The sequence below is a fragment of the Protopterus annectens genome, chromosome 11.part0 (genome assembly GCF_019279795.1).
Source record: "Protopterus annectens isolate FY-2018-M chromosome 11.part0, PAN1.0, whole genome shotgun sequence".
Taxonomy (NCBI): domain Eukaryota; kingdom Metazoa; phylum Chordata; order Ceratodontiformes; family Protopteridae; genus Protopterus; species Protopterus annectens.
This window is the reverse complement of record NC_056745.1, coordinates 1,251,148,395-1,251,163,866: the sequence shown is the minus strand read 5'-3', so window position 1 is coordinate 1,251,163,866 and position 15,472 is coordinate 1,251,148,395. Positions and strand designations below refer to the sequence as shown.

General features: G+C 39.0%; 1 protein-coding gene across 1 annotated transcript in view; it reads left to right on the top strand.

The window, feature by feature from the left end:
* The window catches only part of SCUBE1 (signal peptide, CUB domain and EGF like domain containing 1), a 4,299,807-nt gene that overhangs the window by 1,446,388 nt on the left and 2,837,947 nt on the right, over positions 1–15,472 (top strand). Inside the window, exon 7 of the mRNA XM_044087300.1 lies at positions 9,916–10,005. Coding sequence (XP_043943235.1) covers positions 9,916–10,005 — 90 coding nt within the window. The remainder of the gene's footprint in view (positions 1–9,915; positions 10,006–15,472) is intronic.

Below are 15,472 nucleotides of genomic sequence, written 5' to 3'. Positions count from 1 at the left end.
GCTGAGAGGTGTTTAACCTTGAAGGGGTGGAATGTTGCTGATAGCCCTTTTCTACCTTCTCTGCTATCAGTTGGGTATGACAAGCCCGTGTTTACAAAAGTCAAACATTCCTCTTATGCTGTGCTGATGATGCCATAAGGAGGCACAAACATGCATGCCCACAGCTAGAGGGTTTGGCTTTATTGGCCTGAAATTGTCCATAAATAGACTTAAAAGTAAAAGAAAAAGTCATGGACATTCAGAACTGCCATTTAGCTGAAACACCTGGTATCCGTAAAGGGTAATTTGCATATATCCCATGGTGATTTGTGGTATAAAAAAATGATACTACAATAAAGCATTTCAAAACGTTTCTCACCTTTAATGTGACCTATAACCTGTACAATTCAGTTGATAAACAAATCTGTTAGGGGAAAAAAATATAAAAAAATAAAAAACATACAATACGCTGGTTACATAAGTGTGCACACACAAACTAATACTTTGTTGAAGTACCTTTTGATTTAATTACAGCATTCAGTCTTCTTGGGTAGGAGTTTATTAGCATGGCATATCTTGACCTGGAAATATTTGCCCACTCTTCCTTGCAAAAACAACCCAAATCTGTCAAATTGCAAGGGCAATCTCTTGTGCACAGCCCTCTTCAGGTCACCCCACAGATTTTCTATTGGATTTAGGTCTTTGTTCTGGCTGGGCCATTCCAAAACTTGAATTTTTTTCTGGTGAAGCCATTCCTTTGTTGATTTAGATGTATGCTTGGGGTCATTGTTGTGTTGAAAGGTGAAATTCCTCTTCGTCTTCAGCTTTCTAGCAGACACCTGAAGGTTTTGGTCTAAAAGTGACTTGTATTTGGAACTGTTCATAATTCCCTCCACCTTGACTAAAACCCCAGTTCCAGCTGAAGAAAAGCAACCCCAAAGCATGATACTGCCACCACCATGCTTCACTGTGGGAATGGTGTTCTTTTGATGATGTGAACTGTTGTTTTTGTGCCAAACTTCCCTTTTGGAAATGTGGCCAAAAAGTTCAACCTTGGTCTCATCAGACCATACCACATTTTCCTACATGCTTTTGGGACACTTGGTGTATTATTTTGCAAATTTTAGCCAGGTCTGGATGTTTTTCTGAGTAAGAAAACGCTTCCGTCTTGCATCCCTACCCCATAGTCCAGACAAATGGAGAATACGGGAGATTGTTGTCACATGTAGTACACAACCAGTACTTGCCAGAAATTTCTGCAGCTCCTTCAGTATTGCTGTAGGTCTCTTGGCAGCCTCTCTGACCAGTTTTCATCTTGTCTTTTTATCAGTTATGGAGGGACTTCCAGTTCTTTGCAACGTCACTGTTGTCCCATATTTTCTCCACTTTTGATGACTATCTTCACTGTGGGTTTCCCTTGATGCTTTGTAAGCTCTCTGCAAACCATGGCTTTTGCTGTAGCAGGCAACTGAGTAAATGTCAGGAAAATCCTACTAGGACAGCTGAACTTTATTTGGGTTAGAGTTTCTTTAATTGATGGCAAGTGTGTTCCCAAGAAGACAGAATGTTGTAATTAAATCAAAAGATGTTTCATCAAAGTGTTAGTTTGAGGGTGTGTACACGTATGCAGCCAGCTTATTGTATGTTTTTTTATTTTTTATATTTTTTCCATTAACAGATTTGTTTGTTTTTCAATTGAATTGTACACGTTATAGGTCACATTATAGGTGGGAAAAGTTTTGAAATTATTTATTGTGGTCTCATTTTTTTATATCACAAAAACCTGGCATTTTAACAGGGGTATGCACACTTTTTATTTCCACTGGTAAAAACTCTGTACCCATGAACTACAACATAGGCGGTAGTATACTTAACACCGAAAGTGTGGTAAGAGACCTTGGGACACAGGTGGACAGTAGTCTCTCCTTTGATAATCACATCACCACAGTAGTCAGGAAATCCTGCTACGTGGCACACCTCATCACTAAAGATTTCTCATCCAGAAAAAAGAGGTCATTGTTCCCCTCTGCTCATCACTCATTAGACCCATTATAGAGTACAACGCCCCTTTTGGTATGTACCTCACAAGACATCTACAACAACTGGAAAGGCCGCAGAAATACCTCACAAAGAGGATTACCGGCCTCAAACAGATGCCCTACACAGACCGTCTCAAAAAACTCCAACTTTACTCCGTTGCATATCGCCTACTCAGAGGTGATCTCTGCTTAACATACAAAGCTATGTCAAACCCAGAGCTGTTGGACATGCTCCACTTAAAGAAATCCCAATCCCTCTGAGCTACATGCTCTAGGGACCTAAACCTTGTCACCACAATAAACAGAACATGCCGGAGGGATAGATGTCTGTCCCAGAGACTTCCCATACTCTGGAATAATCTACCTATCTGTATCAAACAAAGCTCCTCATTAGTACTCTTCAAGAAGAATCTTGATGATTGGATGGGAAATAGGAAATTCACCCCGGGGATCACCTCTGTGGCTCTGCTCGACAGTGGCACAGGAAAATAATTTTCTTGGGTGGCAAAAGCCAGGGTACCTTTTTGGCTGGGCTTGTATAGGCCCCAGGGCCGATAGCCTAGTTCCTGCCTATGAACCTATGAACATATGTAAACCTTGCCTGTGATATAAATAGGAACTGCTGGAGAGACGGGTATGTAACCCAGAGATTATCCCGTCTCTGGAACAGCCTCCCCATCCATGTGAATCAGGGTTCCTCCTAACCCAATTCAAGTCCAACAAAACTTGAGTCTTCAAGAAAGCTGATCAGCTGTTTGTCTTCTACAAGTTTAAGAGGAAAGGACAACCAGTGTCAAAGATGATCATTTCCAAGTATTTGTTTCATGCTATTACTTTATGTTACACCATAATAAGCGACTTCCAGGCAGAATTAGGGCCCATTATACAAGGGCTTTGGCTTTTTCAGTGACTTTCTGGAAAGAGATTGATTTTAGAAGTATTTGCAAGACAGCAACTTGGTCCTCTTTGCACAGTTTTTACAAAGCACTGCAAACGGGAATAATTTTCCAAGTCCAGAACAAGCTTTGCTAGGATTATTCTTCAGGGGCTCCTAGAGTCTTAGTTTATTGGCCTCCTCCCTTTTATTAGTTATTTTAAACTGTGGCTATCCACCTATTTGACTTAGGGTATTGCAGTGGTGATCCCTGATTGAATATAGTGCAGTTGTGTATGTAAACTTATAACAGTAGATGTTCTAATAGATCACTTTTGCAGTAACCTTCCCTCTCTATTCATCCCCCTTTTTTAACTTCTTTTCTCTTTTGTGTTGCCAGGGTGGGAATCTTTTACCCTTTTGTACACAGTTAACTGTAGGGTTTATTTCTTATTACTGTCCTCTCTGGGCTCTTGCCTCTCTCCTGGGCAAAAAATGCTTTGAATTTTTTTGCACTCCAGCTGTCCTTTTACAGAACTCTGCTTGAACTCTTGACATTTGGTACAAGTGGAAGGCTTCTTTTAGCTTTGAATGTTGGCCAGTCATGAGGGATAGGACTAATTTAGCGTATGGTACTTCCAACAGTGATTATTAGAATATTTACTGTTATGGTAATTTTATTTAAAAAAGTGCACTGTGCTATTGATATACTGTTGCAAAATGACAGGCAGTGTTAACATATCCAATGCTGCTGTCAATTTGGCATATAGATGGAATGGTGACAGCATATTAGCAAAAAGGTCAGTGGTCATCAAATGTGGTCAGGATGACAGCGCTGAGACATAAATGTCTGGGGCAAGCAGTCGTGCATGCACACTGATCAACATATGAAACTCACAAGTGAATGTATCTTGTTACTGAGCCAAGAGAACAGCAAGCAATGGCTGTAAAAGTTCACTGCACAAGAGACAGTGGTGTGAATGTAGGCTCTATGCACATATGCCATGTGTATCCTTGAGAAGGTTACAGCAGACAAGGCTTTCTGGAACTCGGTGATGACAGTGAGTGGTGTGAGACATCAATGCTGTAGATGTCCATAACAGAATACTACAGGCATATTGCAGAGTCACCAGTATGGTATTACATGACCATACCAAGGCTTAAGATATTGCCAAGGAGAGATCCACCACAGGAGATTGATCACCAGCACAGAAGTGTGGTATAAAAATTACTGGTAACCCTGTTGAGGCAGGTGAAGGAACCCCTATACCTGGTGGCTGCTTGGATGCGAGAGCAAAGTTGATAACAGCTACCCAGATATCAGTAGTGGATGCATCAGGTTAGTAGTAGCATGTCAGTTACTATTGTACAGTTACCCACTAGTGTGAATGGGTTAGACATCAGAACGCATACACATGTCTGTTTTACAGGTGCATTGAGGTTGCAACTGCAGCATTTAACAACACAAATTGAGCATGTGGTCATAGACTGTGCAAACAATTGGCATGTAGCATTATTTGTGCCACATGCTGCCAAGACTGACACATATGATCCAGCATTAGCAAGGTATGTAATTTTTATGTGTTTACAAGTGCTATTGGTGGAAGTTCCAACATAGCAAGTTGACACATGCCTGAATTCAGCAAGTCACCTTTGGTTGCCAATGATGGCAGTAGGCACATGGCACAGTCCAACAACACAATGATGCTGTTAGCTACCACCTCCCCACAGATGAGATAACAGTAGAGGGAGAGGATGAACCTCCAGCATCACTTATATTTAGTGCTGGACATCCTATCTGTTCTAGTTCCACCAAAACTACATAGGCATCATTACGCCACACTGATTCTGAGGTGTGCATATCCGCCATAAGGCAGAGGCATCTAGGTGGCTGTTGCCACCTTAATTCTAGGGCATTCCCTGATGTAGTTGTCATCCTTAACATCAGACAGTGATGCAGACACAGATGGCCACTGTGCATACCATGTGAATGTTGTTGAGTGTGCTGCATGGCCTGGATGAAGAGTGTGACTGCTGCAGTGACTGTGCGACATCCTGCGATACCTCTGTAGCATGACACTGCATATATTCACCTGGAGCAGTTGTGCCTGCTAAGGTCATCAGTGGCCGCACTAGCATCTATTGGTTAAACCATGATGGCACTGGTAAATGCCTGCCATGGTCGTACTAGGGGCCAGATACATGATGTAGAGTAGCAAATTAGACTTACACAAATGGCACACACTGTTCCAGAGACTGCAGTACTGTCACCTCGGTGCATAGCTACCTCCACTCCTAGGTATGGCCATGGTTGTGTTAGGCATTTTTCCTGGGGGATCATCCCTTTAGGCTAACCAGTCTAGGTCCCACAGATCTATACCAACCATTGTTGGATACTTAGTACAGTACCTAGTCATGGCCATTCATGGTGTTTCATGAATGCCAACAGTCTGCTGACTCCTTACATGTATTTCTGTACATGATTCTGAAGTGCTAACCTGTCCATGCGACAAGATACTTATGGTCCTGATATTGTAAGACAACACTTCCAGCCTGCATTCACAACATGAAAGCACTATTCTGACATTGGAATATGTGATCCCTGGCTCCCTCTAACCTCCAAGCAGTGTGCATGACTACCACATCTACCTCCCATAGCCTTTACATTTGTTGTAATGTTGATGCCCCTTGTCATTATGTTGCAGTCCACCTGTGCAGATGATGATAATATCTGTGCCTTGGCCACCCTTCTAGTCTGTGTTGGTATGGTAATATCTCATGCACAGTGTGGCCAGTCAGTGCATACTACAATATATAGCCTGGGTGTGTTAATGTATGCATATCTTTTATTCCATTATTCTTGTCATGGCCAATAGATGTAGACCAGACTCTGCCTCTTTGCATATGCCTTTGTGTTTTGTGTCTGCCTCTTCCTCTCATGGGTATTGCTGCAACCACTTCTTTGTATGACTCCTCACCCAGCTGCTTATCTGCAGCTGTAATAGGTTTGTCTGGTAGTAATACAATGTTCCCACATTTTAATTGCTTTCATAGCACCATATTGTGTAGCATGGTTCAGATGGCAAATACCTTAAAGCAGGTATGTGGTGCATACTGCATTGCACTTCCAGATGTATCCAAGCAGTGGTGGTGAGCCATCATACATCTGAATACACATTCAGTGATTTTCCATGTTTGCAGCAGTGTACTGTTGTAAGACATCTCCTGGTCCAGCGAGTACCGACGGGGCTCTTCCGCCTTAGTTCCAAGTCATATCATGCATCATCTGCAGCACACAACAGTGGACACAATTATGAGTGGCCTTCTACCTGTGTCCATGAGACTAGCACATGGAGGATTCTGTGGCTAGCAGTGTTTGCACCTACCAGTTAGATGTTCCTGTGGAAATTCTAGGTTGTGTATATACCAGATGTGGAGGTCAAGGGAACTGACTGGATTATTTACACACATTGTAAATAATACTCTTGTGCATTGGACATCACCTGACAGTTGATGGAGTGGATGCCTTTCTGGCTGATATACAGAATGTCATTGTGGTGTGTAGAGCCTTGATTGCAATGTGGGTGCAGCTAATGGCCTGTAGGATGACAGGGAAATGAGCTATGTCATATAATGCCTGCATAGTGGTGGCTCTCTCCTCTGCTGAATGCTTCTCCACATGCTGAGGCATCATCTCAAGGAAATGGTATAGGATGCTTAAGGCCATCACCTGAAAAATTCCTAATATGTCCCCTGTCAGATGCTGAAGTCCCCATAAGAATGATGGTTAATACTACACAAACGTTTTTGTCCACCTGGATATACATTCTGTACATCTCCTTTGAATGCCTGTGAAGGCAGCACCTACGCTATTTCACATGTGGTGGCTTTGTCCACATGTGACAGTGCCTTAATCATAGAGGTTATTGTATGTTAGCCTTTACCAGACCCATCTGCTATGTGGAGAATGGCAGTGCACAACGTTATGGACACTGACAGTGAAGGTGGCCACTAGAGCATGCTGCCCTGCTAATGCTGATGCAACTCCTAATGAAGCTCCTGTACACCAGAAAATCATGGCCATGGCTCATTGAGCTAATTTTATACGTTTATTAATCACACCATCATATTTAGTCTTGTGATTTGAATATGTGAAAGCCCTCATTAGCATATCGGTACACTTTTGTATGTTTTTATGCAGTCGTTTGCATATAATGCATGCTGTGCAATTCCTGATGTAGTATGATTGTACTCTGTGTCTCAGAATTTCCCCCTCCATGCATATTGCCGCTTTTATTTCATATAAAATTGCACTCTATTTCTTTCTGTATACCCTGAGTTATGTTTCTTTGTTTCATTAACAAGAAGATTCGATATTTGTGCACTGAGTAATTAGGAATGCACTTAATTTGTTAGTCACTTGCCTGCTAGAGAGTCTTTTTCACTAGTTAGCAAGTTAAACAGCTTACTAGTACAAGGAAGGTGTCCAGTTCCAGCAGTCACATTTAAATGCCATCTAGTTTTGCTGAAATATCCCAGTTTTAAGTTATATTATTGGGGATTAGATGAGGTTCTATAAAATGGGAGTTTTCAGTACACTGGCTGAATAGCTTGACTGTTCAATTCTGTCAGTAATTGGAAGGCTAATAACTGGGATTATTATACTGGAGTGAAGTTCTGCACAATTTTACATTTCACTTTTATCATGACAGTGCAAACTGCATCAGTGAAGAGAATGTGGATGTCTGTCTTGGAAGTTCAGCATTCTCTAAAGAACAATTGTAAAGGCATGCACTATGTCAGTATTTGTTTTATTTTAGTAGTATCGCTTCTGTCTGATGATTGTAAATCTGTGTTTGAAATTTAGGCTAGTAGTGATTGCTTTAATTGTGGTACGTATAGAATGGTACTTTCTGTGCCTAAACACAGTCAGCATGGAGGGTCTGTGTTAAATCAGCAAACACCTAAAATAGCGAACTCTGATTTATCGACCCTTTAAGAACGGAAGCTGACAATCTCGAAGACACGGAACAGCAATTTTTTTTCCCAGGGGAAAAAAATCGCTTTTCCACAAAAAAAAAGTTCAAACACAAAATAAAGTGGGGGGCTTCCCCCGCCCACACCCCCCGATGTAGAAGGCTGTGCCCCCCACACCCCCTACTTAAATATACCAACTCCGAGATCGCACCACAGTGGAGGAAATGGCAAAGTCTCGAAAACAGCCCAGTTCTATATCTTCAGGATTGTCAGCTTTCGTTATTAAAGGGTCGATAAATCAGCAGTCTCTATTTTAAGCATTCGCTGATTTAGTATAGACCCTAGCATGGAAAGGAGAAAAGCAAGAGTTCTTTGCTGATTTTGCACTAGTGACAAAGTGCTTATCTAAAATGGTAATTTTTTCAGTTCATAAGAAATTCCATTAATAAATTCAGAAATATTTAGCCTTTAAAAGGTCTTTGTTCCTGAAAGACAGTCTAAGAACAAAGTGAATGTGGGAATGGTGTACAGTCTACCCTTTGTATCATTGAAGTGTTCCAGAGCTTTAGGATTATATTGTACTTGCTGTTTTGGCTTATTTACTAAGCAGCATGGAACATTTTTTAATATTTTGTCAGAATAAAATCAGAGTCCACATTTTATTGCTATTAAATGTATTTGGTTCCTAAACGGATGTCCTTGTGTACTGACACATTAAACTTGCCTGTTTTACATTTTCACACACATGTAACCCAGTGTCAAATTCTCTATTACCTCTTTATAATACTGTTATTGCTGAATGCCTTTTCTGGCTGTGCAATAGGAATCACTTTAACTGCCTTTATTAGCTTCCCCTTCTGTATAAGTCCTTTTCTTCAATGCTTCTTCCTCACTGCTTTCTGCTGATGGTTCCTGATTGCCTGTCTTGTCTGACAATTGATGTTTATTAATTTGTTAAAGAACAAAACAAAACAAAGCATAAAACAAAGCCTCTTTTGCAGCCTTATCCCATCTAGAACTTGTTACAACCTGGCTTAATAAAACAACCACTTAGCATTATCATAATAAAACACTTGCCAGACTCACATGATTTCATTGCTTGCTGTTTTTAGTGCTGTGAATTTTGACATCACTTGACTGAATGCGTACTTTCTTAATGCCTGATAAATAGCATTTCACTAACATTCTTATTTGTTTACTTTTGTTTTTACATTTTTTGCATGCTGAAAACCTGTTTTGCCTTTCATCATTTACATTACAAAATACATTTTCAAATCTCCTTTTGATATTCTGTACACTTTTTTCTTTTCTGCTGGACTAAATACTGCTATTTTCCTTCAAAAACAATATTAATTTGTATATACCTTAAATCATAAGGAGTAGCATGGTCTTATGTTTCATATTTCTGTAGTATTCCTTGATGCTTTACACTAGCTTGTTGCATGTATTGCTTCATTCCTAAAACATAAAACCTGAACCATTAAAGCTAACCCTGTGTATGTAACCAGTTGAGATCTGCTCCATAGACAATCAGGCAACCAGTATCTGTCCAAATTTACATGTTCCCAACTTGCATGTGTTTAGTATTTCCTGTTCCATTTGTGTACCCACTTTGTGTTACTATATGACTGTTTATCTTCATGCATTGGTGGCTCCTTAGTTCATGACTGCCTTTCCTGTGCCTCTAAATTTCCAGCACTGGGCATAACCCGCTTCACTGCAACTGGTATCATGAATTTGTAGAAGTCTTTTAAGTCCCTGTCCAAGTTAAATCTCTTCTAGATGTCATTTATGTTTCTTATTTCCATTCTTATGAGTACTTGCTGTTTGTGTGTTGGCTAATTAGGAATTGAGTTCAATCTGACTGACCCCCATTTGTTTCTCTGTGCATGAATATAATTATTAACATGCTAACAGGGATGTTTGCTTTAGGGCTTGCTCCTTGGCTTTGGTTATTCAAGGCCAAGAAACTGTCTTAGGCAGCAAAGATTTGGGCTTTTGATTAACCAAGTGCTCCATGTTTGTCCCCCCTTACTTCTGTTTTAGAGAAGGATGAGGCTGCAATTGAGAGTTCAGAGTACAATGCCACGTCAGTAGCTGATGTGGACAAGCGGGTGAAACGGCGACTCCTTATGGGTAACGCACTTTTCTTCCTTTGTTGTGCTACTGTTTATGTCTGGTTTTCATCCATGGGGTGAGGTCACAAATGCTGCTTTCTCATCTGCCTCTCTTGAAAGAAAACACTTAGCATGATTTCTGACCATCCTCCTTTGACTAGGAAATGAGTAATCCACATTTTCAAAAATCCTATTTCTAAAACACTGTTTTGAGTATTTCTATCCCATATTTCAGCAGAGCACAGGAGAGAAACAGTTTCACTGCAAAACTGGCATGCAGATTGATGTTAAATGAGATGAGAGATATCTGCATTTGTGATCAACATCCAGCTATGTTTCTGATTCTGTTTTTCTACATAATGTATATTTGTAAATCCAGTGATCCATCAAACATAAAACGTTGAATTCTGGGCTGCCTTACTTTTTATGCTTCTTGGGTGATGTTTTGGGAACCTCAGTGGATTTTGATACTAGCTGAAATGATACAATGAAAAACAATTTATGATGGTACCATCTGCTTTGAGTAAAAACAGTATGGTGTCTTTTGGAATTGCAATCTAAAGAGTCTTAAATGTCTGTTTGATTTTTGGCACACATTTACAAATACATGTAAATAAAGTAATGAATGGGATACTGCCATCTGTACTGTGAAACTACTAATTTAAGCTCACTGTGGCCTTAAGACTTGAATGCATTTCCTCATCTTTGAAAATGTGGCACCAGAGAAAGGTAAGACTCAAGGAGATAATGTATCATTCAGTTAATCAATCATATAAATCTAGCAACTTTATTTTGTACCATACTAACAGTACTGCTGCAGTCATGAAAGGTCACTGGTTAGTACTGCACAACGTTTATCACCAGACCTGAGGAAGGAAGACTGGAGAATAGAGCAGTGGTGATAGACATTGTTAGAGACAGCAAGATGGCTTACAGTACTGGCAGCCACAGTTTTATGCAAAGCATCATTCTTCCCATTTTATTTTTGTAATTTGCAAGCAGAGAATATCCCAAGCAAATCTGTGTTCCTTCCCATTTTTGTCAGTAGTTATCTGTAGTATCTTGCTGTTAACATGGGCTGTTGAAGGTCCTAAATTCAATATTTTAGAAGATGTGTATGTGGTATATAGAGATTATGGCCTGAGTGAAACCCAGCCAACCCAAGTTTGATTAGCAGGCAAAGCAATAAAGGACTGATAAAGAATGGGAGAGTAATGATGACATGCCTGCTTGGTCACTTCTGTCAGGGGGGAGGGTGTACAGGGTTTGAGGTGCTGCTGACATTATGGTTCCTAGTGGAGATCGGGGCCTTTGACAGGAGGTGTCATCAGTTTAATCAAAGTGGACAGACACTTGAGGAGCCTCACCACAAAGATGGAACAACACTTTTGCAATGCAAACATGCGTACCCACGTGATACGTTTGATCCAATACACAGGGAAAGATGGGGTGCAACTCACAAAAAAGTCCTGGGTAGATCATCAGTGATGCTGTGGAGAAGCTCTCACCTCTTTTAAGCTTGCCATACTGTTACAAATTAACCTACTTCCTCGATAATGGTGCGGAGGGGGCTGATGAAGACTGAGGAGAAGTACCTGGTATCAGAAGGTTCTGCTTCCACAGAAGATGAAATGTTGCAGGAAAAAAGAACATAGATATAGACTTCTTGTTTCAAAGCTGGTGAGCTCTTAGTTACTAGGACACACTCTTTCCTTTATTCACTAACTGTGTTTGTTTTCATAGGCTACAACAAGAAATAGTTTACATAAAAAGTTGACTACAGTACATCTGCTGTTCTGCGTAGCGGTAATTAGAATTTGATGCATCATTTATTCATTCATTAGTACCTGTATTATCCTGTTCTGATGGGGTACATGTCTATCCTGGCAAGTATCTGGTATTAAGTCAAAAGATACATTTCTAGATACGATGCCAGTTTACTGAAGGATGCTACACATAAACACTAACACACTGCACACACATCTTGAGGCAAATTTGTTCTCTTACCACACCTGGTCAGAGCACTAGACTCTCTTCAGGTGGCAAGTAGGTAAAATGCTTTTGTTTCTGGGAGGTATGCTTGACCAAAGAGATTGCATATGAATTAGCACTAGAATGCTTAGTGATTTGCTTGCTGCACTCATGCTAAGGCTTGAAAAGGGCATCTACCTTCCCAGGGGCTGATGCGTCAGAGTTGCAGTGGCATCCAAAATGAGTAGCCCACGAGAACTTGAAAATCCAAAGCTCCTCAGGCTTCTTTTCTAAAAATCTCTGCCAGGTACTTCTTGGTGGAAGAAAATGGGCCAGAGGCCAGTCTAAACTATAAATCATTAATCTGAGAGTCCTTCTAAATAAGAGTGTCATCCTCTGGGGAGGCATATGGGGGTGAGCTCAATATTCTTGTCTGTTTTGGAGATAATGGCCTCAGTATTCTTCAGGCCTTCATATGACTTAAACAACATGGGAGTGCCATGACCTTGGAAACAGTCCAATTGGGTGACCATAAATTGTAAGAAATCCTGTCAGTTTTTCATCAGGGTAGATTTTTCATAGATTTATATCATTTAGAAGGCAGAGTTAGACTGCAGACCATGATCACCTTACCCATGCTCACCTTCATAGAGAATCTCCTGCCTCCAGGAGGGCAAATCAAGTCACGCCTGAGATGAATTTATAAGTGCTCATTCAGTTGTCAAGTTTGCCTTAAAGCAAGCAAGAGTATTACTGTTTTTTTTTTCTATGTAATGGAAGAGTGCCTTAGAAAAGGGGGAGAACGCTGTGAAATAAATTGGTCACTCCAGCATATATTTCCTTCCTGCTGGTGTATTCTGTCCATCATATCACCCCGTGATAGTTCTTTATTTGTTTCCAGCTCACTCTTTTCCATTAAGTCCTTTAATATAACATCCCACAACCCTCCTGACTGAAGGGTTATAATTACAATCCCTTCATCTCTAACTTCTCATCTCGACTCCTCAAATAGCTCCCTTTTGTACAGATCCTCCTTATCCTCTACTCACTCTCTTACTCTCATCTCCTTCACAAACTGTTTTTTTCCCCTTTCTCCACAAACAACAAGAAGGACTTGGCATTCACCTCAACTCTTTTCCGGTCATCCTCCATGTTTGCATACTCTTCTCCTAGCCGCCACTGCACTAGGAACAGAAAGGATGCTCACAGTCATTATCTGCACACACCACAAGTGAGTAACAAGAGTAGGGGGTCATTTATTTAACATTCATAATATGCATTATAGATGCAAACTTATACAAATTATTTACAATTATTTACAGCTGTTTTTCAGTCTCCTCATTTTTTTACTCTTTTGATTCCCCCATGCTTTTTTTCCACAGTCAAAACATTATTTTTTTCAAAATTTCTGACAATATCCACTTTCCATTGAACCTTATTTCATTCATTCATTCCAAATAATCCATATTATACAAATTACAGTTTTTTGTCTAATTTATCCACATCATTTTGTTTCCCATTTTCATAGAACCCATATTCTGTCATATCCATATTTATATTTTTTGCACTTTTCATTTTATACATTCCTTTTCACATATTTTATTCTGTAGTTTTTTCATTCTTTCACATTTCAAAAAAGCATACTCTGTAGTTTCCATTGCACTACAATGGGTACAAACCCTTTCTCCTATCTTCTTATAGGGAATATTTACTTTTACTGGTAGCTTATTTATGGATAATCTCCATAAAAAAAAATCTGTACATTCAAAATGTCTTTCACATCTATTCATTCTTGCTTTTAGAGCTTTTATTTTCCTTTCTACGAAATGCTTCCATGGAAAAATATAATAAAATGTATTCATTATATTTTCATACCATTCTTTCCTGTTTTTTCTATGTCACTTATATCAGTCTTCCATAACAATGTTTTCCCGCAATAAAACCTCATTTCTGTATGTATCGTTTCTTTATTTCTTTTTAAATGTTTACGTTTCTCCAAAATTTCTTTATATTGTTCTTCTATTATGTTTACTATAAAATTTCCTCTCTTTTTTGCATCTATGTTAGTACCTTATGCAAACTCAATGATGTTATGTAGACACTTGGATTTATTAAACCCAACTCTCCTTCTGTCTTAATAACATAAAGAGCTCCTCTCTTAATTGGATTTAATATTGATCCCATATAAATGCAAACCACACAGACAGTAATTCTGTCTCAAATTCAACTGGTATCATAAACACACTTGCTAGATCTGCTGTCTTACCTAATATTACTGAGTTAAGTAAATATGCTTTTTTATATACAAGTTTGAATGTTCTCCAGAACATACAAGTATGTCTTATTTTGTATATTATATTTTTCCATTGTACTCGAAAAACCAGGAAACAACAAGTCACGCACTAAACACTGTAGTTGACAAACCACCCAAACGTAGAGGTACTGAAGGTAATCTCCAACTCAAAAATATGAGAGTAGATGTAAAATATTAGTGGCGTTTATTTAAGACAGAAATCACGTTAAACACTGAAAAGCGTTTTTCGTTCCAACTGTGTCGGAACTTCTTCAGACAACAACTCAACTTGTTACAACTTCATTTATAAAGGTTCATCCATTAAAATAAAGCAAGTGTCAGCAATTAATTAATAATGGATATTCACTTTACATTTAAAGGACCATACACATTCTGGGTTGTATTAAAAAATGTTATATCCACAACAATGGCCAACAGATACCTTAAAGAATAAACCCTACCTTGGTATACTAAAAATAAAAACTAGTCAATCCTATTGGTAATAATACAGTTGTAAGTGTAATAAATATAAATAAATATAAGTGATTTCAATAAGTTAGTCACAAATATACTTAAAAGTACCTTAAGTGTAATTAAAATATAGTATGTCTACGCAGTATGTATATAACAAAGTGTGTGTATGTGTGTAAAATAATAGTGTTTGCCCCACACATGATTACCTAACCGTAGACACTAAAAGTTGATATAGTTATATAAAATTAGTCTAATTGTTAAAATATTTCCTATATATTTGGTTTATTTCCTGTTTAAAATGTGTAAATAAATAAATAAATAGTTGCTAGTTTAAATATAAATATAAATATAAATTGATATGTGTAAAAGTCACCTGAGTAAATTTTTAATTTTAAGGATACATGCAATCGAACAATACTCATTAAGACCTGGTTCATTACAAGCCACCAAGCGTAACTGCCATTTTAACTCGTTTCTCTCAAGTTGTAGTTTTAATAAATTGTCGTTCACAAAAATCTGTTCTTCTGACCCATTGGTGATTTGATTAATCACCATGAATTTAAATGTGTGGCCTGAGTTTTTTGCACAGTGTCTGGCCAAAGCATTTTCGTCTTTGTTTTTCGCAATTGCATAATTATGTTCATAGATCCTATCACGCAGGCGCCTTTCTGTTTTGCCCACGTAGAATGACGGGCACTGTGTGCACTGTGCTAAATAAACAATTGCTTTAGAATTACAGTTGTATAAA